Here is a 26,819-nt window from a genome sequence, read left to right as displayed (position 1 = left end):
TAGATTCATGTTTATCTGCTCCAGAGAGTCCTACTCTATTGTCAATACTTCTACACCTGTGTCAGCAATGGGTGCAGTAGCTGAACGCATGCATTAGAAGCGGTGTGCACAACAATTTGGACAAATGGTGTATTTGTGGGTGGAGCATGCATAGATCTAATTAGTCTAATCAGATGTGTTAGATCTGGAAAATTGACTCCAAAACAGACAGGACTCAGAATAAGAATGCTGATTTGGGGTCAGTTCTAACCTTAGCGTAGCACGGCACCAAATCCGACTTCATAGACTGACGCGATCTGATCTTAGATCAGTGTTTTCACTCTGAGATGTTTAACTAAGATAAACGCCTGCCCAGGACTAAGAAACACTGAATCACAGTATGCTAACTCAGAAGTTCTCATGGGTTCTCCCTCTGACTCAAGCTTTTTGTGTGTGTGTGTGTGTGTGTATGTGCTGGGCCTTGGGGAGGCTATCGTGGGTGTAAAGTGTGACTCCATGGGGACGCTCTTGGTCGTGGGGACTTGTGCTGGCTGTCAGTCAATCACATGACTCTTCTGCCTGGCAAGTTTCTAACCACAAAACCGCCACGAGAAAGGGCCTACCAACTACAGGGGGTGCTGGTAGAGAGAGATCGAGACAGAGAGAGAGAGAGAGATGGAGAGGGAGAGCAAGAGAGAGAGAGAGAGAGAGAGAGAGAGAGAGAGATGGAGGGTCTCACCCCTGAAGAGGGCAGTCTTTTCCCGTCAGGGTTGGGCCTCACGGGCAAACCGCTGTACAGCCTAGCACGATCTCCTACACTGTATCTGTTCTGTAGAGGAGAGAGATAGAGAGAGAGAGAGAGATAGAGAGAGAGAGAGCAAGGGTTGTAGGAAGAGGTAGAGTGTGATGGCACAGAAAGACAAAAATGGACAACAGAGAGAGAGAGCGGACAAGGTAACAAAGAGAGAGAAAGACAGACAGAAGGAAAGAGAGGACGAGAACAGGGACGACAATTCAGTGTCATGGCCATCGACAGCTCTAGCAATTACGCTTATTTAAGGAAACAAGGACACAGTGTCATTCATGCGATTCACCCCTGGTGATTTCTTAGCCTGTGGTCATCTCTACACACTAAATGCTGCTACTTCAGGCCTTTTACTTCATACACACACAATATGAGAAGTGCATTGGTGAGATCCTGGAGGGCCAGCAGCAGTTCTAGACCTGCTTCTTAAACTCTGCAACTTCAGAAATCAAGGGTATTAATAAAGAGCTCATCCTGCTTTTGTTGGAGTAACTGTCTCTACAGTCCAAGGAAGAGGCTTTCTACTAGATTTTGGAAGAGCACTGCTGTGAGGATTCTGATGTCCTGAGAGTTGAGTTTTGAAACTATGGTATGTCCTGAGAGTTGAGCTTTGAAACGATGGTATGTCCTAAGGCTTGAACCTTAAATCTACGGTATGTCCTGAGGGTTGAGCTTTGAAACGACTGTATGTTCTGAAGCTAAAGCTTAGAAACTACGTTATGTCCTGAGGATTGAGCTTTGAAACTACGGTATGTCCTGAGAGTTGAGTTTTGAAACTATGGTATGTCCTGAGAGTTGAGTTTTGAAACTATGGTATGTCCTGAAAGTTGAGCTTTGAAACAATAGTATGTCCTGAAACTGGACCTCTAAAACTACGGTATGTCCTGAAGCTGAAGCTTTGAAACAACTGTATGTCCTGAGAGTTGAGCTTTGAAACTACTGTATGTCCTGAGAGTTGAGCTTTGAAACTATATTATGTCCTGAAACTGGACCTCTGAAACCATGGTATGTCCTATGGCTGGAGTTTTAAACTACGGTATGTCCTGACACTGCCATGGTATGGTATGTCCTGAGGGTTGAGTTTTTAAACTATGGTATGTCCTGAGGATTGGGTTTTGAAACTATGGTATGTCCTGAGGGTTGAGCTTTGAAACTACGGTATGTCCTGAAACTGGACCTCTGAAACTATGGTATGTCCTGAAGCTGAAGCTTTGAAACTACGGTATGTCTTGAGAATTGAGTTTTAAACTACGGTATGTCCTAAGGCTGGAGTTTTAAACTACGGTACGTCCTAAGGCTTGAGTTTAAACTACGGTATGTCCTAAGGCTTGAGTTTTAAACTACGGTATGTCCTGACACTTGTATCTAGTGCTGAGCATGTTTAGCCAGCATAGATATGGCAGCAAGAGTGTGGCTTTGGGTAGCCGGCCATGACTGTTTGTTTAAAATGACTGGTTTAAGATATTCTGCATTTATTGAGAACTGAGTAAGTGAGTGAGTGAGTGAGTGAGTGAGTGAGTGATAGGCCAGGTCCACTAAGTGTTTCACACGTACAAATATAAAAAGAGGTCTCCACTAGCTCTAAAACACAGACTCCGCGAGCGTGTGAAGGATTCCGCCTCTAAGCGCGGCAGGAGTGATGGGATCAAACAGTGTTGAGCCCTGCGGTGAGGAATCCCCTCCACGCAGCGCCGTGTGTGACGAGGGCTTGGGAAAACACTAGCGGCGGGAGGGTTGGCAAGCTGGCTTCAGAGCCAGAGCAATCCAGCATCTAATGATTCACACAGCACACTGTGCCAAACACACACACACACACACACTCACACACACAGACTGCATAGAGACATTTCAACCCATGTAACTTGTAGTCCTCTCTTTCATTAGCCGCTACTGAAAGACTGTAGTGTAAAGATTAACAGATGCTTCTGGCCACTGCTAATTAGAGCCTCCAGCCTGCCCCGGCAGCGCTGTCTCTCCCTCTCTCCCTCTCTCTCTCTCTTTCTGTCTCTCCATCTTCTCTTCTCTCATTACAAATGCACTGCCGCTGAATCATCAGAATTAGCATGTAAAACACTCCTTTAAAAAAAACCTGTGGACATTTCTTCCCCTGCGCGTCTCCCCGTCTGCCCCATCTAGCCATAAAGCTTTAATGCAAAATCCAGCAAAAATCCACTTAAAGATTCAAAGTTTTCCTCTTATCCCAAATGCACTCCACCAGATACACTACATGTCCAAATGTTTGTGGACACCACTTCTAATGAATGAATCCAGCTAACATAAAAAACAAAAAAATCCCATTGCTGACACTTCTCCTGGAATATGCTCATTTTTACCCTGATTTCCATCCAAATGATTAGGATAAGGGCACGACTATGAAGCACAGGCGGTGTGGTGATGTTAGAATCAATACGCTGGCAAGTTGATCAGTGGAATACCCCCTTTAAAATGCCCTCACGACGAAATGTCCTCCTGTTCCTGTTCTGACGTAAAAGCGATATAAAACCACACCACATGCCCCATCTTCTTCTCCTGCGATTTTCAAAATCTGTACATCGAAGCGAGAAACTAAATGTAACTGTACTAACAAGCATTTCCAAACTGCTGTAATTAGCACAGTTTCACAGTATCCATGTGTCAGATGTGGTGGAGAAGGTCGGCCAGCCGCGACCGTACTTTTGACTGATGGGACTCTTTCTTTCTTTCTCTCTCTCTCTCTCTCTCTCTCTCTCACACACACACACACACACGTTTCTAAACTTAGACCTGTAAGGGTTTTTTTTCTGCACCTTCAGCGCTCCTGTTAACCACTGCACGTGTCAGTAAGGCCATGGCATTTACTGTAAGTGCTAGGTGTACAGCAGCTCGTTCACGTACACCCACCTGAAAAGCTGGAGGTTTCGTACAGGTACTGGGGAGTAGTTAGATTAGATGATTAGAAAGTCATATGCGGGGAGGCTTACAGTGGAGATTACTGTTTACCATACTACAGCCATAGAAGAGCAAAAAACTCTCATTTGTACAAGTTACCCACAAAATTTCCACCAAAATCACACTTCTGCATATATATATATATATATATAAAATACCATAGTGGTAATGCTGGTTTGAGTATCTTGAGGTATGAACAGACAGAAAGGCCACAGTAGCTCGGATAACCGCTCTGTACTGATTGAGGTACACTCTGTACTGATGGACCTCAGATGGACCTCAGAACACTCACAACAGCAGAACATCATGTCCCACTTCTGTCAGCCAAGAACAGAAAGCCGAGGCTGCAGTAGGTGCTGGCTCACCAACACTGGACTGTTGAAGACTGGAAAAAAGTAGCCTGGCCTGAACAGGGTCAGAATGTAACACCAACAGCATGATGTCAACAGTCCAGGCTGGTGGAGGTGGTGGTGTGATGATGTGAGGAATGTTTTTTTTTGGCACACTTTGGGCACACTGTTAATACCAATCGATCATTGCTCGAGTGCCACAGCCTATTTATGTACTGCTGCTGACCATGTGCATCCCTTCAGGACCACAGTCTACCTATCTTCTAACTAGAGCTGGGCAATATGACGATATTTTATCGTATCGTGATAAATTCTATTGTACATCGAAGCGAGGAATAAGCTTTCAAAGCATATGGAGGATACTGTTAATGCTTAATAAACACTGATCAGCTGTAGGTTTCATTAGTAACAGTGTAATTAGACTTGTTTAATTAAATGAAGAGCAGCAGATGTTGAATAAAAATCACTGTATTCAGTACAGGAGAGAATCTGAATAGTAGTTTATAAGAATCTGTCGCTACTGATGTTTTTAGTAGTCTGTGATTAAATGTATCGTGATAAATATCGTGTATCGTGAAAAAAAGTCTTTAAATTTTGTGATATAGTATGTGTACCATATCGCCGAGCCCTACTTCTAACGGCTACTTCCAGTATATGATAATGATAATGTACCCTGTCGCAGAGCAATGGCCTCAATCTGGCTGCATGAACGTGACTGTGAGGTCAGTGTTCTTAGGCGGCCTTCACGGTCACCAGACCTGAATCTGCAGGACTTCTATGAGGCAGTGAAGCCCTATTCGGGTATTAGTATAGTGCTTGTAATAAAGTGCTCAGTGTAATAATCTAAGACTGCCTCTGCAATGTTGTACTTCACACCACCATGTCAGAAAGAGACAGAAACAAGAGGAGGGAGAAAAGACGAAATAGCAGAGGAAGTAAAGAGAGAAGGAAAGAAAGAAAGACAGAAAGAAAGAGGGAGGAAAAACATCTGCATCAAAGAGAGCAGCAGTGGAGCAGCAGCTGCTCGAGTACGGATGCAAATGCAGGGCCTCGACCACAAGAGCATTATTACATTTTGAATATTGGATATTATTACCATGCAAATTGCACTGGGCCAGAGATTAAGTTGCAATTATGGTCTGAAAGCCATCGAGGCCGGTGGAATTATTCTATATTCAGAGGCCCGGCTGGAGGGACGCTTCGGGGACAAGATGCACTTAGTGATATCAGATATAGCCGGAATGCTGCGCTATTACCAGCATGTGCGGTATACAGTGTACACAAGCATTAAAGAGTGTGTTTGTGTGTGTGCAGGTACTGTATGGGTGTACGATCGCTGCATCTGACACTTCTTTTGAAGGCTTTGCCAGGGTGCGTTTTAACAGCCAGAGGAACTAGCACCTCTGTTGACCATGTGTGTATGAGTTTGTGTGTGTGCCGATGTGAGCCAAGCCAAACACTTAAAAGCTGCACTAAAGGCGTGATAAATGAACCTGACCTGTAGAAATATAAACAGCAGCACTGCAGTGTGACCGTATGCTCTGTTTGCACACACACACACACACACACACACACACATATATACACACTTAAAGGAGACCAAGGTGAGAAAAAGGTACATGTTTTGATTTAGGTGGTTCAACTAAAGTCTATGCTCACGCTTTCTAACAATCCAGTACATAACTTTCTAATAATCAAATAATCAACTTTCTAATAATCAAATAATCAACCTTCTAATAATCAAATAATATACGTTCAATTAATTGAATAATCAACCTTCTACCAGTCATATACTAAACTTTCTAACAAATCAAAAACCAACTTTATAATAATCAGATAATCAGCTTTCTAGTAATAAAATAAGTGTCTTATAATTAAATACTCAACTTTCTAATAAACTAAACAATCAATTTTTAAATGATAAAATAATCTGTTACCAATAATCAAATAATAGATTTTCTAACAAATGAACTTTATAATAAACAGAAATCTACTTTCACATAATTTAGTAATAAATAATAAGCTTTTTAATAATAAAAAAATAATCCACTTTCTAATACTTAACTGTTTAATAGACAAATAATCCACTTTCTAATAAACAACTAACTTTCTAACAATCCAGCAATGACCTTTTTAATAAACAAATAATCAACTTTCTAATGACCACATAATCAATCTTCAGAGCAATCAAATAATTATGCATTATAAGTATATGATTTCCAGCACTGCTGATAAAGTGTAGCTGTGTGTGGGTGTGTGTTCGTTGCTGATTGTGATGACTGTCTTTTTCTGCCAGTGTATGGAGAGTCACACCTTTATCACTGGAACAATGACTCAGCCTGGGCACACACACACACACACACACACACACACACACACACACACACACAAACATTACACATACGTCAGAAATGTATGGGGAAAAACAAAAAGGGAAAAAACAAGCAATGTGAGATTGTACAAAAGCATTATATAAAACATCTGTAACTAAAACCCCCTCTCTCTCTATCTCTCTCACCCCACCTCTCTCTCTAACCCCTTTCTCTCTCTCTATCTCTCTCACCCCCTCTCTCTCTCTAACCCCTTTCTCTCTCTATCTCTCTCTCATCCCCTCTCTCTCTCTCTTTCTCTCTCACCCCCCCCTCTCTCTCTCTCTCTCTCTCTCTCTCTCTCTCTCTTTCTCTCACCCCCCTCTCTCTCTCTTTCTCTCTCTCTCTCTCTCTCTCTATCTCTCACTCTCCCTCTCTGTCTCTCTCTATCTCTCTCCCCGGTGCCAGCTTTTCCCAGGCTCAGTGAATCCTCATTATGCAAATGGAGAAAATTGTATTTCAGCTGCTTTGTGCATGTATGTGTGTGTTTGTGTGTGTGTGTGTTTGTGTGTGTGTGTGTGTGTGTGTGTATCAGGGGGTTCTAATTAGGATAACACAGAGAACGAGGGAGCTGGGTTAGGGGGAAGGGGAGGGGGGGTCTACTGAACAGTGCACCTGCAATTCAATACTGCCGTTTCTAAAGAGTCCCCTCCCACCACACACACACATACACACACACACACACACACACACACACACACACAAACACACACACACAAGCACAGGTCATTGCACTTAGTGTTTGGATCCACAAACGCATTGCCGTCGGCCGTTGCTATGGAAACGAACTAGTAACCCTGGGTTACATATCCATAAAAGAGCAGTGGCCTGGATGTAGTTGTTTACACTCAGTTAGGACAGCAGCACAAAGTTAACACAAAGTACCTTTCACTCGAACAGCATCGCACACACGCACACACACACACACACACACACTGCTTTAGATTAGAAGTTAACGTCAGTACTCAGGCTTGGCTTTGGTTTCACCCATTGCTGACATACATGTGCAAATGCACTCACACACTCACAGCTTGTCTAGTCCCTGTAGAGAAGTACTGTCAATAGAATAGGACTCTCTGAAGCAGATGAAGAACATGTGGGCTACAGGGGTATAAAGCCCCCCAGCATTGAGCTGTGGTGCAGTAGAACTGTGTGTGATGAGGTGGGGTGATGATCAACCAACATCCTAACTTGACTAACAATCTTGTCGCTAAATGCAATCAAATCCTCACAGCAATGCTTCTCCAAAATCTAGTAGAAAGCTTTCTTCCCGGGACAGTAGAGACGGTCACACTTTTGTAAGTGGTCCTAGCTCAGACACATAACAGGTTTGAGGCCATCTGAGTTTTGTGTGCATGTTTTCCCATTGAGCATTAACATGCACCAGACACCTCGCTCCAGTCACCACCACTGTGTACAGATCTGACTCTGAGTGCCCCCCTTTACACCTTAACCATTTAATTACAGACTTATTCCATTAATGTGGAGACCTGAGTAACAGGCCTAGAACTGAAGGGTTTTGAGAACCATACAAAACAGCGTGGTTAAGACACGTCAGGCTTATCCTCCAGAAAGGTAAGCAGGCCTGTTTGTTCTGTTCTCCTCGAGCATGCGTCTGCACACGCGTCACAGACTTTCCAGGAATCGAGCTCACCGTTCCAGGAACGCTGGTAATGTTTAGCTTGTTAGCAATGATACAGAGTGACCGGGCAACTCTACTAAAAGCTCTTTAGACCCCCACATCCCATCTGTCTCTCTGTCTGTCTGCCTGTCTGTCTGTCTGCCTGTCTGTCTGTTGCTCTTGCTGAATGATTCAGTATTGTGGATGCAGGCCAGTGCAGATCAGAACAGCGGAGTCTGTTCCCACAGGGCGAGGGGGGAAAAAATAACATGCTCTTTGGAGACCGTCCAGCTAATATCTGTGGTCATTTGGCTGACTTTTTTTTTTTTGGCTCATGTGCTTTTTTTTTTTTTTGCTCGGGTCCTTATTTATTTATTTGTTTATTTTGCAGTGTGTGTGTGTGTGTGTGTGTGTGTGTGTGTGTGTGTGTGAGTGATTTTTATGTCTCAGGTGTGAACGCCTATGGACAACATGCAGCGACAGCACATTTGAGAGAATGTAATCTGGCATTCTGTGTTGTTGTAGGGGTGTGTGTATGTGTGTGTGTGTGTGTGTGTGTGTGTGTGTGTGTGTGTGGTTTTAAAAGAATCCTGCTTGGTTCAGCTCTTCTAGAGCTCATTACACAAATAAGACAATATAAGACAGTTACGTCATGTGTGTTCTTTCCCAATGAATCACTCCGGCCCTGTTAGCAAAGCAACTGGTGGCTCTTTTTAAGGAAAGGACGACAGCAGCAGCAGCAGTGGCACCAGCGTCCCTCTCCTTCTCTCCTTCTCAGCCCAGCAGGCCTTCACATGGTCATTTTGGAGAGTCTTCTTCTCTCTGCATGCACAACACTGTGCTGCACTTACATTGAAATGAGCGATGCTTAACATGTACTTGATTTAAATGTGTGCATCATATCTGCATTTTTCCTTTTGTTCGCTTACTTTGTGCGTAACTGAGGTGATGCAGTATATTTAATTAATGTGCACCGCATTTATATACTTATTTGCGATTGAAATCATATAAATATTGTAAAAATACCTAATATTTCTTATATTTCTAACTTATTTCTAGTGTTTGGTGCTTGTTTTACACAGGTTTATTGAGGGAAACTGGCTTATTCCAAGCAGATAAAATGTATTAATATTAGCAAAATTGCAAGTTATTATAGCTTATATGTATATTTATGATTATGTACCTATGGAAATAGGCACTGTTATTATGCATAAAACCTGTGTAAAAAGTCCAGAAATAAGCGATACATATGCTTACAACATTCTTATAATAATCGAGTATATTACACTATATACTACTGTATATTACACTGTATATTACATGTTTATTTAGGATCATTAAATATGATATGTGCTATGTACTATTTAGTTATATTTGGTTATATTATATATTAGAAGTTATATTTATTTAGTTATATTTATATTTATATAATTTAGACCTCATGCTATGATTCATGCCTTACCGCCCCATTTGAACCCCTTAAACTACTGGCTTATTGCTCAGTTATTAATCTTAAGAGGTATCATTCAGTACTAAGTACACAGTACCAGGAATACTATGAAACTACTGTGAATTACATTACAGTTATGATGGTGGGAAATTAATTCTGTGTTCCTATTACCAATCTGACCCTTTTAAATCAGACCAGAGCCACTTGCACAGGTGGATCTGATATACAGCCAGTTTGGGTCATGTGACCCTAAAAAAAGCCAGTCAGAATAATGTTTTTCCTTATTCCTAATGCACCCTCGTAGTGCTGATCTGCTTGCTCGTCTGATGCTGGCGTTCATGATGCACGTGGTTCATTAACACGACGCTACTGATTCGGATGTGCGCATGTGGGTCGTTCAGGGCGCAGGTGTGTTCACACTGTTGACAGTGACTCACTCGAGTGTGTCACTTCTACACAGTGGATCTGAACCATCTAGTTTTCTTTCTTTCTTTCTTTCTTTCTTTTTTGCTCATAATTGAACAGATTTGTTAAAGATAACACATTGTTTCCTTAACTAGGCACATCTGTGTGTCCAGGACAACAGCTCACTTTGTATCACTTTTAACACAAGATGCACTAAAGCGGATAACAATGCGACACGGGATGTGTTACACCCCAAAGTGTGTACATTAACACATCTAGTGTGGTTTCAAACAGCAGCTTCCTCTGAGGGCTCCTCCCCTTTCTGTGGGCCAGCGTCTTAAAACCGTCTTGGTGTTAGGGCCATCTTAACAGGGACACAGCGATCCGATGTTAGGATCAGATATCGGCCCCGATATTAACAAAATTAGCTGGAACTGGTATCGGATAATTAGGCAGATCCATGGAACCAATGCTTTCACTTTAATTTGTTGGAGTATCGCGGCACTAAATGTTTACAACTTTGCAGTGTTTGATTACTGCTTGTATGTTTGGCCTAGTTACTTATTTATTCTCAGCTTCAGCTGCTAGATTTTATTTTGTGAATGCGGACCACACTAGCAGAGGCAAGGAGGAGAACTTGAGAAATTTAGGCTGGAGTTCTGGGGGGCTTCAAGCTGATGGGACCGGAAGCCAGACCCTCCTTGTCAGGTAGAGGTTGAGTATGATTGGATGATCAGGAGGAGAAGGGACGGTGGTGGGGTGCAAGTTTTCGTCACAAGAGCGAAAAGGGAGAGGAACGGTTTTATAGTGTGTAGTAATGGAGGGGAGGAGTTTGGGCATGGTCCTTCTCCCAAACCTTCAGTTATTCCATAACCCCATTATTAATAAACTGTTTACACTAAATATTTAAAAATAAGATTGATTATTGTGGGTTTGACAATGTAAAGCTACTTATTTTTAGTTATTTATTTTATTATATTTTAAGAAGATTTGACTCCTTTTGTATTTAGTAATTCAACAATGGTATCAGATCGGTATCGGGTATCGACCGAAATGCAAAGTATGTATCGTATCGGAACTGAAAAAGCCAGATCGTTGCATCCCTACTTCTATCTTAACAGGTAGAAAGAAAAGAGGGAGGGAGTGTTCGGTGTGATGCTCGCTCTACCTCGGAAGAACCCTTTTTGTGCTGAGATGCTTCCGGGTAATCTAGCCCTGCTCAGTGCAAACAGTGGACAGTGTTCATTTCCTATCCGCCCATTGACGGCACAGTACAGTATTTCATGTTCTAGTGTGAGAACTAGAAATTGTACTGATGCTCTACACTAGTACCACGTTTGAGAACCTGCTGGTGTTGTGTGACGCAAACTTTATATTTGCATAAAAGTTTAAATACGGTAAAAAGGGCGCTGCCAGCACAACAGTCACAAGTCAAATTGAGCAGGGAAGGGAGCTTTCTTCAGTTCAACCCTGCTTTTCTATTCCTTTCTTTGGGGATTATTGCCTCCACAGTAATAACATGTACACCGCATTAAAATAATCTACCATTTGCATGACTCATGGCACACAAAAGAGGGAAAGTGTTTCCCAAAACGTTAAAGCAATCTACTTACAACCATCTGTTCCCAGTCTGAATCGCACTCGTGCTGCCTGAGAAAAGCGCTCCAAATTTCCGTCTGCCAAAAGGCAGATGCAGTACAATCAGCCGCAGTCATACTGCAATAAAAACTACGAGGAAGAAGAAGTTTCTTTCTAAAGTTCCGACTATTCAACTCCAGTTGTTTATCGGACAGGCTCGAAAGGGGAAGAGCTAAACCTGTAATTTGGAACTAAGCTCGACTTAAAGGTGAGCATTGTCAGAAAATGAGCCAAATATACTTAACTATTACTCAACTCAGCTGTTGGTGAAAGTGAGTATCTGAAAGACATCGACTGTGTCTATTTCCTCCCTATGGAATTAATGTAGACGTTTAATGTAGGATCCGAAATGATGAACGTAGCTGTAGCTGTTTCTGAAATGACTCAGAAAGCTGTAAAATCGACTCATGCCTCGTGTTTCTAGAGTGCTGATCCAATCCTGAGGTGGAAACGTGCCAGAAATGAGAGAATTACACAATGACCTATCATTTAAAGCCTTCTTTCTAAAGTTCCGACTAGTCCAACGCAGTTGTTTATCAGGCAGGCTCAGAAGGAGAAGAGCTGAGCCTGTAATTTGAGGCTAAGCCCGATTTAAAGGCCAAATACATTACATCAACTCAGCTGTTGGTGAAAGTGAGTATCTGAAAGACATCAACTCAATGTTAATTTCATTCCTATGCATTCAATGTAGACGTTTAAATCGACGTAATTCAGAATTGCAATAACACAGTACGTTTAGAGAAGGCTCCGAAATGATGCACGGAGATGTAGACACTTCTGCAACAACTCAGAAAGCTGCAAAAAAAAAAATACAAATAAGAATGAAGTTATAACAGATCGACAATGACTAGAGGGGTGTTACTAGAGTGGTAATCCAATCTCGAGATGGAAACATGCCAAAAATGCGAGAATTACACAATGACCTATCATTTAAAGCCTCGTTAAAAGTTCAGACTAGTCCAACGCAGTTGTTTATCAGACAGACTCAAAAAGGAGAAGAGCTGAGCGTGTAATTTGAGGCTAAGCTCGATTTAAAGATGTACATTGGCTGCATATGAATCAAATACATGACATCAGCTCAACTGTTGCCAAAAGTGAGTAAGGAACTGAAGGACAGCAGCTGTGTTGATGTATCGTAGCCTTTTTAATTCATGTGCAACCAGTGTGGCCGTCTGATTCTGCTAAATTCAGAGCGCTATTTTACTTTGTTTTTCTCACCGAAGGAAAGAATTCCAAGGATTTGATGTCTGACTCCATTATTTATAACGTTTAATCCACGCGCCTCGTAAAAAGTAGCTGTAAATCATAAATAGATGAAATATGCATTCTGTGAGTTCAGGTTCTAATGCATGTTCAGAAATGTCAGACATTTATGGATGTAGCCATTGGAATTAGCCTGGCGACAGTCACTAGCGGCAGTTTTAGCCTGCATACTGGACCCTATGATCTGTGGGAGTGTGTGAGTTTATGCGTGTACCCGTGAGTGTGTGTGCGTGATGACCTCATGGGGTGTATTTTCCACAGCAGATGTCTCATGTTGGACGACACCGCATATTGCAGTCCATGCTGACAGAGAGATCAACATGCACTGAAACTATGGGAGACATCTAAACAGAGAAACACACACACACACACACACACACACACACACACAGAATGACAGACGTACGCTCATCAACATCCCGAAAATGTTGGTCAAACACACAATACTGGTCAAAAGTTTGGATACACTTGCAATATTCAATATATAATGCATACTGAATCTGGAACCTGCCTCTAAGTGGATCTTCTGCATGTATATGTTCACTATTCTGCACTGCTATTTAGATGCCAGTTGAATCTAATCTAATCTAATCTAATCTAATACCATTGAAGACGTACTATGGTAAACTACACACTAGTCTGTACACTGCGAACAACAAAAAGGCTCAGAAGGATAAATCTTACACTGTAGTGTCACTTCTGTCATGTTTTCCACCTCAAGATCGGATCACCACTGTAAAAGCACGAGTCATTGCGCATAGCCCTTTTCTGATTACTTCATTCTTGGTGTTTCACAGCCGTCTGAGTCATTTCAGAAGCATCTACAGCTACAGTTTCTTAAAACTGTCGTCGCAGCTTCACAGTGTCCTACTAATCATCTGAAACCTGTAAACGCTGATATACTGACTCTGTCAGACTAGGCTCTTCACCAAGAAAAAAACCCTTCCTGACTTTCAATGGAAGTCAATGTAAAAAGATTTTCATTATGAGTCATTCTGGAGCATTTCTATTGGCCCATTTCTCATAACATCAGAAACATGAACATTTTTTTATTGTATTAATAATAATTATAATTTATGATGTATTATAATAGTTATAGTTTTCTATTTAATTATACTTAATAATCATAATGAAACATACAAAAAACATACGGTTTCCATGATATGGCCATTTTAACTGTACTATACTGTCCCACAAAAACTCTCCAAACAGGCTGCCTTACATGATGGCTGTCAATGAAAGTCAATTTTAACACAATGTAAAAACCAACTGCCAGATTTACATCACCTCAAACATGAAGGTGTATATCACCAGTTATTAATTTTTAGAACCATTTAACCCCTTAAACTCCACAGAACCACCAGCGGTTCCTGGCCTTTTTCCTCACTGTTAGACTTTACATTACTTTACATGCTTTGCATGTAATTCCTGATTAGAAATCTTTAGGGCAGTGGTTAGCAACGAGGGGGCCGGAGTCCAGCAGAGTTTGCTGATTTCCCTGCTCTAACAGATCTACTAAACCTGACAATTGTGCTTGAACAGGAGATGCACAAATCTGTGCAGGAGTGCGGCCCTCCAGGACAGAAACTGGCCATCCCCGCCTTATAGGACATAATAAAAGTCACAGCGCAAAATGTCTGCAACCAAACCGGCTTTGAAATCCTTTGAAAGCGGTGGTTCCAAACTTATGACCTGCAGTGTGCTGCACATCTGCATGTGTGTGTGTGTTTCCATTTGAGCGTGCCACTATTAGCGTTACCTTTTAGCACTGCTCCATCAGCGAATTTAAAACATCTAGTCTAGTCTGCGAAGCGCATTAAACCATGATTAAATTACAGCATGTTTAAAGCAGCGCTGAGATGACTCAATGCAAATGTAAGTGTTTAATAATGAGGAGCTGAAGTGTTTTCATAAACTTCATACAAAATGTTCGGCCTCCATAATCGTAAGTGATGAGCTCGTCAACAGACAGGCAGCAGGCTTTAACCAGCACGCTGACAAATAACCCTGCCTAGGAAAATCACCTAAAACGCTTTTGTGTGTGTGTGTGTGTGTGTGTGTGTGTTCGCATGGTACCTGAGAGTTATTTCTCCAGAAATAAACTTGAACAGCTCCATAGAGAGTTGTGTTAAAAAAAAAAGCCTGGCAGGCCTATGTTTACCCTGTGAGTAATGCTATTACATAAGCTAAGACCAATGGCGCACTGTATTCTCACATTCCTTCTCCAGCTCTGTATTGTGCGTGACACTTACTGGACTCGCAGAAGCTTCACCACTGACCTTAAAGGCACCGGAGGAAACTGAGCGGACCCCGCACTCCAGCTCTGACAAAGCTGGCTCTCTCTCGACCACCAGCGGCAGCCATCTCGAGCGGCGAGGGAACATTGTCGCGGCCGTGCCGTAGAGATGATTCACATTTTCTTTTTTGTTGTTGAATGTCAGCACTTCGCACCACAATGATATAAATGATAAACTGCCTGTGCAATACTGAAAGTGCCTGCTAAGGTTCTGTGGTCTGTGCAAACGACAAAAGACGCATTCAAAAGGCCTCAGATTTGCACGTTTGGATACCTGCTCCGGAACTGAGAATATGGAGAGAGCACACTCAGTACAGTTATGATATTTATATTGTGCAATATACTGCTGCTGCCAAGTCAAGCTACATTTAATTGTTAGGGTGGTGTTGGTTTTTCTGAAGCACCATCTGGAAACACCATCTGCTCTTGGTGTTGACATTTCATTTCATGATAGACTGACCAATAGAAATAATGAAATACAATTTATTTCCCTTAACATACATGTATATCAGCTCACAAAATCAAAAACCTTAAATTGCCATTTTTTACTTTTTGATCTAATGTAAATGTGATGATTTTTTTTTTTATAGAAATGCTTGAAATAAACATCTTTTTACATTAACTTCCATTGTAGGTTAGTACTTTTTTACTGCCTCCTGTAAAGTTGCCATTTTGAAGCTACATAATGTCTGACTAAATTAAATGGCCCATATCAGATTTAGAGGTCATTAACTTTTTGACATAATGTGAACTGGGCACTTGTTATTTGCATTGTGTCAAACTCTCATGACGAACGGACCAATAGAAATGCTCCAAAATGACTTAAAACATGTGAAAAATATGAGTACATAGACTTCTAAGCTTTCCAAGTTAACAAGCTTTTCTTTCCTTCTCCTGTAAACCTACTTTCTTGGAGATACAACTGTTTTGTGATACACTGATTGTGTGAAGTTAATGAGTCGACATTACGGTCAACTGTCTTTACTTAAAAATAAGATTCATTGACGCTTGTTTAATTACTATGTAATTATCCACGGTTAAAGCTTCACAATGCAACACGCTCTGCCCTTCCCCATCCATTCCCACCATCAACCTCCAAAAACAGCCTGTTTCGAGTTTATCGTGTTTGCGATGTCATAAAACCTTGGCGGTGCGACACTTCTGGCAGCTTTAGGTATGTCCTAGTGTAGCCTGTAGTCTACATACCTGTTATTAAACATGCAGGTGCTCATTTTTTAAACACAAATTTCAGGATTGGTTTTCATCATTCTTTTTTTTTTTTGGTTTTTGTTTATCAGTGGTTACAGGACACTGATGGAGTAGCGACTCCAAACACAGTCATTATGCCGAGATTTCTTATCCTGCGTGAATCGCTCATCACTTTTACAGACGTCCTGTAGTAAAATGACACTCCTCCTCGTGTGAAGCTAATCCTGTCCGAATAGGGCTTGAGACGGATTCTGGTGTCCACTGGAGGAACTTTTTGGAGGATCTTCAGTTTAAATGCATCTTCAGAGGAACCTCTTAAGATGCTTGGAGGAACCTTTAGGAAATTATTTTTATGTTTAAGAGGTTCCTCCACAGTTTCTGAAGAACTGAAGAACTTTCAAACGTTCCTCAAGGATCTAACACTTTTAACAGAGTAGGAACACTCACATCGTAAGGAAAATAAAATTCCATTTCCTGTAAAGCTTCCAGTTTGCAGAACGAAAGTCGCCACACTGGAGGTGTTTACTCTTCGTGTTCACTGCTCTGAAAACAACCGAGAAAGGAATGCTAAAGGGCTCCTTAATGAGCCGAATTCTATTAGCCCGTCCATAGATCTCTCTCTATTCTATTACCATCTCATAAACAGTTACAGACAAATTCATACACACACACATACGCACTCTTACTTCTCAGGAATGGTGTGTATGTGTGTGTGCGGGTTAGCACAATGCAGAGACTATAAGAGGGTCTTTATCTGCCAGAGATGGAGAAAGGGGGGCAACGGGGCAATGCCTAAGATTCCATTCATTGGTGAAGACTTAAGCATGCATGTCTATTCTACTAATCTGGAGGGAATGTTACACACACAGACACACTCTCACACACATATACACACACACACACACACACTCTCTCCATTAATGCTAGATGGGTGTAAATGATACAACATAAGAGGACTTACGTTTCAGGTAATATAACCCAGCCAGCTGCTCTCAGAGTCTCGCATCACTGGCAACACACAGCAAACGGTGTGTGTGTGTGTGTATGTGTGTGTGTGTGTGTGTGTGTTTTACACAGTTAAAACTGAAACCAGGTCCCCACACCTGCCATACATGCTACATAAACCTGTCATTAGAGCAACATGGCAGTGTTCCAAAGGTTACTGGGCAAAACTCATCAGCCGTAAGTAAAACAGTAACGGATGAGCTTTACGGGCTTGTTTTTCAAGTCTGACCCTCTTAGCTGAAATCATGGTCGTCACCATTACTTGAGTAATAAAAAGGAATTAAAAACAATCACCTTCCCGATGAGTCAGCTGGCAATCTGCATGGATATAATGCATATTTAAAACTGTATTTCTTGACCTTTTACAGAGAGAATCAGAGCCTGATATAGGCTCTCCTATAAGCCACCCTATGTATATGCATACAGTGTTAAAAATGTAAAGTCATGCAGTAACTGATTACAGAGCTTAGTTTAGTCCAAAGTTCTCCTGACTCACATTTTCTACCTCTGCATCTCAGTTTGGTCAACAGTACATATTAAGTTGAGCCTCAAAAGCATCAGTGAATGAGCTGCAGCTGAAACTGATTAACTACTGTGTAGCCTGTAGCCCCCCCCCCTCAGCTCTGGAGTGGAGCAACTGTCTAACTGCCTGCTTGTCAAGAGAGACAGGCGATCATGAGTTTAAATCCCATCGATACCACAGTCCTCCATAGTTAGGAGTGTAAAAATAGGAATGCCTGACCAGCAGATGAAAATAAATAGTAAAAAGATTGAGGGGGAGGAGTTACAGACTACACATCTTACTCAGAATTTAATCAGTTTCAGCTGCAGATCATTTCCTGATGATTTTGAGGCTCAACTCAGTATGGATTGTTGACCAAACCGAGATGCAGAAATACAAAATATGAATTTTTGACCATCTAAGTTAACTCAAAAACACCCTGTAATGAGATCACTTTATCATTTTAGGTTTGGACTTAATAAATACTGTATTATTTTTTTAAACAGCACCATGCACACATCTTAGACTGCTATAAGTAGTATATTTATATAGCTAATTATGTGGGCAGCAACCACATACTTCCCAGAAAAAGCACTAATATCAGAATAAATGTACATAACATTAATGCGATTGTGCGATTGTGTTCACTTGATAAGCCCAAGTCCAGTCTTTTTTGTAGTTTTCATCCAATACTTGAGTCCTATATTGAGTTAAATTAGGAGAGCTGTTGCTTCTGGGTAGATCTGAACAAATCTATGTGATGCTTTGGTCAATAAGAACACATTAGGAACCAAACCTTCCCGCTCTTCTAGTCACTTTCTACTGTACCAATGTTTATTTGTGTTTATTCTAATATTAAATAGTGGTTTTAAGAGCAAAACCACACTTATTAGCAAGATACACAGTTTTAAACAGGCTGCTGTTAGACTATAGTAGTACATTGTCACTGTCATGCAAAATCCATTTATCTCCAAAATGACAACTTTACAGGAAAGAGGAAACAACCTTCTTAACTTTCAATGGTCAAGTCCATGTCATGTAAAAAGATTTCCTTCAGATTTTCTTTCAGATTTCATGTCATTTTGGAGCATTTCTATTGGTCCATTCATCATGAGATGCTGACATAATGTAAAGAACAGCTGCTAGATTCACATTATGTCAAAATTATAAACAGCAAAAATGGAAATACAAGGTTTATTGCATTTCTTTTTTTACAGTACAGTATTTTGTAGCTCTGTGCATGAGCTGTTACCGTTCAGATCAGCATTGTTCGGACATTCGAACCAATCGCTAGTCCACCCGATTGCTAATACGGACAGGCCTAGAAGGAATGGTGTAGTGAACTGGGCACTACTAGACTACGTGGACAATTTGGCCTTGGAGGAAAGTCAAAAGGAAAGCAGTCTTGAATATCAGAATACACACATTACTCCTGCCTGGCAAGTATCCCCCTCACACCAGCGATAAGCTACAGCAATATGGCATCCGTTTCTGCTTGTTTCGCTGGCTTGCTGCCCAGGCCCCATTGTTTTTCCCCCCATATCCTTCCCTGCACTCGTTTACTGCTCCCTCCTTCCCTGTTTGCTCACCGCGGCAACCGTCCCGCGTGCTGATTGGCCGTGAAGATCTGGCAGCTCAATTAGCCGGTAATGTCGTGTTTACCTTTCAGACCGCAGAGGGGGAAGTCCCTACCAAGCACACACTGACACACACATACACAGACATACACAGAGTACGTAGTACAACAATATATTTACATATACACACACACACACACACACACACACATACATATATATATATATATATATATATATATATATATATATTTGTATATATACATATATTTGAGCATGTTCTCATGAGCATGCCTTCTTGTGTGTGTGTGTGTGTGTGTACATGTGTGTACATAGGCCCTTATTTCCTGTGACGTGCAGCGAGTACATCAGGCGCGTGCTCCGGCGTACTTTAGATGGCATTGTTTCATAAGCACCAGACTGGAGCTTCATTCATGTTTGGCATATGCAAAAATTAACCTATTAGGCTCACATGCAGAAAGCACTGCAGACTCTCTCTCTGTTAGAGCCAGAAGACACTGATCTGGGTTAGATCGGTCCTGTTGTGCTTATGCAGGAAGGTCTGAGCTTGCTAATTGTTCCCTTTTACCCTGCAGCATTACGCCACAGGCCAGAAACACAGAGGGCAGGTTGGTCTACTTATAACTCAAGCGTAGAATAGAGATGTGACAATGCACTCAGTAGAGGCGTGAGGGTTCACGAAATTCACAATTCAATTAAGAGCAATACGGTGACTTTTTGATACAACAACAATGCATTAAAGCGTGCCTGAAAATCTGGTGTGCTCTCATGGCTTTCCTCTGGTCATAGTGGGCCTTATACCACTGGACCACTCAGAAAACTTGGGAAAAGCATGGAAAATCACAATCTGTTCATCAGTCCAGGTATCAGTGTAAAGTTCCAAACCCAGTCTATAAGTATTGGTGTTGTGCTATTGTGGGAAATCAGTGAAAAGCCGTGTAGGGAAGAAAAGTGAGTTCTGTCTGTAGCTTTGGAACAGTGGTTAAATATACATCATCACTCAAATTCACAATGAATGGACCAATAGAAATGGACCAAAAGAAAGCAACTGACTGGAAAATGACCTTTTTTATCTAACGCTTTCATCCTGGCCTTTTATTTCGTCATTGTAGTTCAATATTTATTAACTTTTAAGTCTCTTAAAAAGTTGGACAGAACTCACATTCCTAACCCTGAGAATGGCAATTCTATTAGGAACATCAGAGTTACTTTATTATCTGTTAACCCCTTAACACTCTTAACAGGCTTATTAAACACTAAGGTGTATTACTCAGTAACTACAGGGCCTTTCGTAATAAGGGAAGTTTGAAATAACGCTTTCGGCCCACCGGTGGGACACAGGCTTTTAAGGGGTTACTGTTAACCCCCAAAAATGAAAGTATCAAAATGTGTCTTGGTCCATTTGTCACAAGATGTTGCAGTTGTAGGCGCAGCTGGTATATGAGGAATCATGACAATCACACAAAAACCTTGTATCTCTATTTTGTTTATGCGATAATCTGAATCTGGCAGCTGTTGTCTGCATTGTGTCCAAATTTTCTTAATGACCCGACCAATAGAAATGCTCCAAAATGAAAATATTTTACAATTACTTCCATTGAAAATTATGAAATCATCATTTTGGAAAGGTTTTTGTGTGACATCAGCAAAACGCACAAAATTCAAAGCTCAAAGCTATAATCTCTCATTAGGAAAGTCACACTGCGCCTCGAGACTCGAACTGATGGCATCTCTGACTGGGATTTACAAATCACTACAGGAGTTTTTTTTTTTTTTCTCGAGTTAGTGATAGAAATTCCATAGGCAGAAGAGAAGGACACGGCAGCGGGAGGAGGGGAGGGAAGAAAAGGACGCTGGAGGAGAGGATGTGAAGAGGGAAGAGAGGGAGAGAGAGGGAGTCCCTCGCTCGGCGGGTGCCAGCTGTATAATGAGAGTGTCAGTGCTGGTTAGTGTGTGTCGGTCGCGCTCTCTCTCTCTGGCTGTGGACAGCTCTCATTAGCCCAGTAATGGCATGCCACTGGGCCTATGGGGAGAAGGAGAGAGAGAGAGAGAGGGGGAGAGAGAGATACAAGGCTAATGGAATGACGGAGGGCATGGAAAAGTCCGACTGCTGATTTTACAGTAAATAAAAAAAAACAAGTGGAGAGAAAAAAAAAGGAGTAAGGGATGGAAGGAGGAAAAAGCAGCCAGAGCTGGAGGAGACTGAGACAGATGTCTAAACAGATCCTGCAGCTTTTGAGGGCCATAAGCGAAGGCAGGCCGCACCACCCCACCATTATCTGTTAGCTCCTCATCAGCTCGCTGTAATCACTAGAACACTGAAGTCTTTACTGCACACACACAACCACGGCCAAGTGTACACACACTAACTCATTAATGCCAGACGGACGAAGATTCATATGATCCCGGCCATATGGACACTAATAATGGCCTAATTTCACTGTTTCTCAGCACCATTAAGGAGGCAGTGTGGGTAATATGTGGGCCATAGAATTGGCTGGATTGGCCAAAGGACAAATATCTATAATGAGAATCTGACCATAGGTAGGAATCAGGTGCTCACTGGTAAAGAAATCATGTTATGTGACCACAAGAATATAAAATTTACTGTTGTTACTGTTTGTAGCTTTTTAGAAATCACAGAAGTAAGTCTATTTATTATTATTATTATTATTATTATTATTAGTCTGAGCAGGATCATTTCATTTGAATGGTTTCTCAAGCGCTTCAACCTGACAGCACCTACAAAACAAGTGATAATGGCGTGTTTTTAGGGCTGACAAGAAATGCATTTACTGAGTATTTTTAGTTGTTGTTTGATGTATAAATAGTAAATATGTGACTCTGGTTGAGGCACAAAATGCTCAGATGAGGTTTTGCGCTTCTATTTACAACCCTGTTATTTTTCCTCAGAATGAAACACACTGATTTTCCGTTTACGGAGGGCTTGTGGAAAAAAAACAAATTATAGCATAGTTTTAACACTGTAAGAAAACACGACAATTATTCACCAATCTAGCTGGATAGCATTACAGTCCTCTTGTTCTGTCCTCTCAAAGCGCTGGGCTGTTAGCTAGCCGAAGAGATGGGCGATCCTGAATCAGCCAGTTCTGATGAAGGTGATGGAGGATGTTAAAAGCAGGTCAAATGGGCAAGCATAAGAATCTGAGCCACTTTGACAAGAACCAATCTATGATGGCTAGATGACTGGGTCAGAACATCTCCAGGTCTTGTGGGGTTTTTCCAGGTGTGCAGTGGTCAATTCCTACTGTTGAAACGGCACCTAAGGCTCACTGATGCAGTCCTTGGAGGCCCCGCCTCAGGACGCCTTCAGAGGTCTTGTGGAGTCCATGCCTCGAATGCACGAGTGGGGCCTACTCAATATTAGGCAGGTGGTGTTAAAGTTATGGCTAATCGTGTATGTGCAATTATCTATAGCCATTGCTTTTATAGCATAGCGCCTGTTTTAAAGACGAGGCTGCACTTCCTATGCTTTCTCCTGTCCATTACTCTCTCTCTCTCTCTCTCTACCTTAAGCTCTGCTGATGGCTCCTCTCTCCTCAACCTCTTATCAGTCGAGCCTCTCCAGGATGAAAACCGATAAGAGTTTGTTTGCAACCCAACATCAACGTCCAGCAGCAACGCTCGCTACTGCCTCCAAACGCTCCTGCCACCAGGGTGGGTTGCCTCTACACCCCCCTGCTCCCCCTGCATTCTCACACAACTGTGAGGAGAGCAGAAATGCTATTGCGTGGTGAGAAACTGTTCTTTGAGAGGAGTTGTAGCCTATAACAGCAGTCAGTTGCTTACATTAGCAGGTTGAGCTGAAAGTAGGGTTCTGTAGGCTGGACACAGATAAGGGGTTTCTCACTAAGCTGGATAACTAAGTTCTCTCAGTTAGTCAAATGTTTTTAACCTAATCTCTATCAGCTCCATATGAGAAGGACTGTCCAGTGAGAAAGACCCATAACTGTCGATCATTTTGCTTGTGTTGTATTAATGGTCCAGGTACAACAATTAAGTTAATAGCCTCTGTTGTGATTGGATGCCCTGTTGAAAGCTGCCTGGACTAAAACACTCCTTATAACTTCAACTTATTTCATAGAAAGCAAGGATATTCACTTTTCCTTGATATGGACCCTATAAACCTAGCTTTGCTGAATGCCCCCCTGGACTTGATTCGCCTGCTAATGAGAAATCCGGGTTGAAACTCCTTCCATACAGTCTATATAATCCTAGCCTTGGCTACAGCGGCTAAGATTTATCTCTATGGTAATAATCTCTACGGCATTATGCATCTGTAACCGTCTCTTTGTCCACCTCAGTCTCCTCACAGTCCTCAGCATACACATATCTGCTGTCATAAACATGTGCCGAAAGCGCAGTGACACGGGGGTTTGTAATTTTTGTTAAAGACGGAGGAGAGCGCGGAGGGCCGGCTGATTACAGCGTGCGGATGGTATTAAAGTTAAGAGCTTTTTCTACAGGAGAGCCTCTGTGGCTGCAATGGTGGCATTTAGGCGTTTAGATTCAAGACAAAGTGTGTATGTGTATGAGTGTGTGTGAGTGTGTATGTGTGAGAGTGTGTGTGTGTGTGTGATGTACTACATTTGTGCGTGCGTGTGTGTGTATGTGTGTAAAAAAAGAGAGGAGAGAGTTAAAACTCTTATCTCTGGGCTCCAGAAGACATTCCTCTACGAGGCCACAGTTCGCTGGTTTCCTGCCTACTTGCCCAATGCCCTATTTTTACCCCCCTGCCTTTACCAGTACCCAAGGCAGCTTTTTCCTCCCTACACACACACACTTCCTGCCATTGACATACCTCCTCAACACCGGCCTTTCAAAGGGCTATAACCTGTATAGCCCTACTACTGTTACCCCTGTATGCTGGGGTTCATATAGCCCTGCCTTTATAGACAGCTGCTGAGAGAGTGTCAGGATTGACTGCTGAGAAATTATGCAGCGCCGGTCTAAAGTCTGGACACACCTGACTGACTGTTGCCTTTTCCATCACTTCATAGATTACGGTGCTACAAAGGGTTCTTTGAGCGATACCATAGAAGAACCAGTTTTGGCTCCATAAAGAACCATTTTTGGAAATGAGATGAGTGTGAAGAACCGTTTTTTAAGGATTAAATAAGTCAGTGTCCGTTTTTTAAGGTTTTTTACCATTATGGAACCAAAATAAATGATTCTTGGTATCTTAATGGTATGGTACTGCTTAAAGAAGCCTTTGTAGCGCCGTGAGCTATGAGATGAGAGACAAGCCTACATTGTTCTGCTATGGAAGAACCGTCATTTTTGTATTTCATGGTGGTATTAGCAGAAGCAGCTGGATCAGATTCAGACTCTTTTCCTCCCATCTGATCCATAATTTTCTGCCGATATCAGCCCAATACCAATACTCATCAATACTGACAGTCCAGTAGCACATTTAAGCAGCACACAAGTAAACTTTCCAAACTGATACAATTTAAAGAACAACTACCAGATTCGCATTTTACCAAAAAGTGAAAAACATCCAAATTTGAGATCCAAGGTTTTTGTGTGACAGCGACAATATCACCAATGTTTTAAAAACATTGTGAAAATCCACTGTGAGAACATTTCATAAGGACTGAATCAATGGAAAAACAGCTTTTCAAGCTACATGTAAAGCAGAGCTGCACTGACTGACGTAACCCAACATTAGCAGACGTCTGCAGATATTACACTACATTTACAATGACAGACGTTTTTTTCCACTATAAGATTCTCATTTCAGAGATGAAAGGCTTGCTTGGGACAGTGACCATGTGTGGGAACTTCTCCAAGCCTTTTGGGAAAGTATCCCAGGTGGATGCTCGTGAAGCTGCTTCAGAGAAGTCCAAGAGTATGTAAACCTGCCTCAAGGCAAGGAGTATCTACTTCGAAGAACTAAACCATGAAGTACAAACTATAAACACGAGTTCATGTGTGATGTTTCACTGTTTCTTGTCCTACAATCTTAAAAATAGAAAATAAAAAAGGTTCTTCTAATGATTCTCTGAGGGACGCTATAGAGGAACTGCTTTGGGCTCCATAAAGAAGCAGGTTTGTAGAAGAGACGTATAAGACTGTGAAGAACCCTTAAACTGGTAATGAACCTTAACATCACCTGACGATTCTGGAGACATTCAAAAGGTACTTCATACTCATACTCATCTCTATCTGAACTATTTGAAGCCCCCCTGTTTTTAAGAGTGTAGTACTCATTGAATGATACCCAATTTCTCACTAGTAGCCTATGGAGGGTCTTCATTTTGTATTCCCTAATTTTTTATAGTTTTGCAATCACAAATTATGTTATGAATCTAACAACTTAAATGAGAAGTATTACCTTTGAAATCTGAACATCAATTCTAAAATTCTTAGTACTTGGTGGTGCGTTCCCTCTTCGGCCTTAATGGCAACATGCACCGGAGCTGCATGGACTCCACGAGTTTGTGTAAAAGCCTCTTGTGAGGAGACCAGATCCACTGGAGAGGTGCCTGAATGTGCGGTTTAATGGAAAAGCTCAGACCCATTCATATCAGGTCTTGCTGTAAAGGCCTTAACCCGGTCACTGTCACGCATTTGCTTAAATTTGAATGTTTATCCAGACATTAAGCAGAATAGCTCTTCTGCACTTTACTCATCAGAGCTTTCTTTCGTTTGAATGGTTTTTGTTGTTGTTTATTTCCAGGTTCCAGGACCACCCTGTATCTATTTACTGAGGGTGGGACAGGGTGGGGAGGGTAGAGGGAATAAGAGAAGCATAACTATGTAGTAATGGAAAAAAAACAAAGCCTTCTTCCACAAAAGCTTCATGTATTCTCCTTCCTATTGACATTTAAATGACTCCAGATCGATGCGAGTTTTAAAGCTCTCGTTGAAGGCGGATGAGAGATACTTAAGTCCATACATTACTCACAGACCTGCTCAGACGCCTTTGGGCTACTAATTTAACCCCACTCTGAATAATCCTCCCAAAGAAACCATCCATTCTCCAACACTGCAACTCGCACCCAAAAGCCATCACTCAGCACCTTCAGCTCTGCAACTCGCTGCAGTCTCACTGATCCCTCATACGCTATACGTACTACACAACTACAAAGAGAGCTGATGTCAGTTACTGGCCAACAGACTCTCAGAGCTCGGTGGAGGTTCCTCATTCTCAAAAGCCATTCTGTAAAATCACACTGCTGTTTTGGTTCATCGCGGCTCATTTGTGGTGACATCGCGGGATGAAAAAGAAGAAGCAGGATTGCAAAGGGGTAGTCGGAAGTGCAGGCGGCGGTGAAAGGCTTCGGGATATTTGACCACAGCTGAAATTAGAGGGTCAGCTTTTCACATCGAAGAAGCCGAAACGTCTGCTTCGGTTCCACTTCCACCTGGAGCCGA

General features: G+C 41.8%; 1 protein-coding gene across 4 annotated transcripts in view; it reads right to left on the bottom strand.

Moving 5' to 3' along the window:
- tox2 (TOX high mobility group box family member 2) overlaps positions 1–26,819 on the bottom strand; it is a 162,852-nt gene that overhangs the window by 101,460 nt on the left and 34,573 nt on the right. For 3 of the 4 annotated variants that reach the window (XM_072684789.1, XM_072684790.1, XM_072684792.1), the window contains exon 2: positions 719–808. The exons of the other annotated variant lie outside the window; for it this stretch is intronic. In XM_072684789.1, the coding sequence (XP_072540890.1) occupies positions 719–808 (90 nt within the window). The remainder of the gene's footprint in view (positions 1–718; positions 809–26,819) is intronic. 4 annotated transcript variants of the gene reach the window in all.

This window comes from Salminus brasiliensis, chromosome 7, assembly GCF_030463535.1.
Source record: "Salminus brasiliensis chromosome 7, fSalBra1.hap2, whole genome shotgun sequence".
NCBI lineage: Eukaryota > Metazoa > Chordata > Actinopteri > Characiformes > Bryconidae > Salminus > Salminus brasiliensis.
Note: the sequence above shows the minus strand (reverse complement) of the source record. Positions and strands in the feature narration are given on the sequence as shown.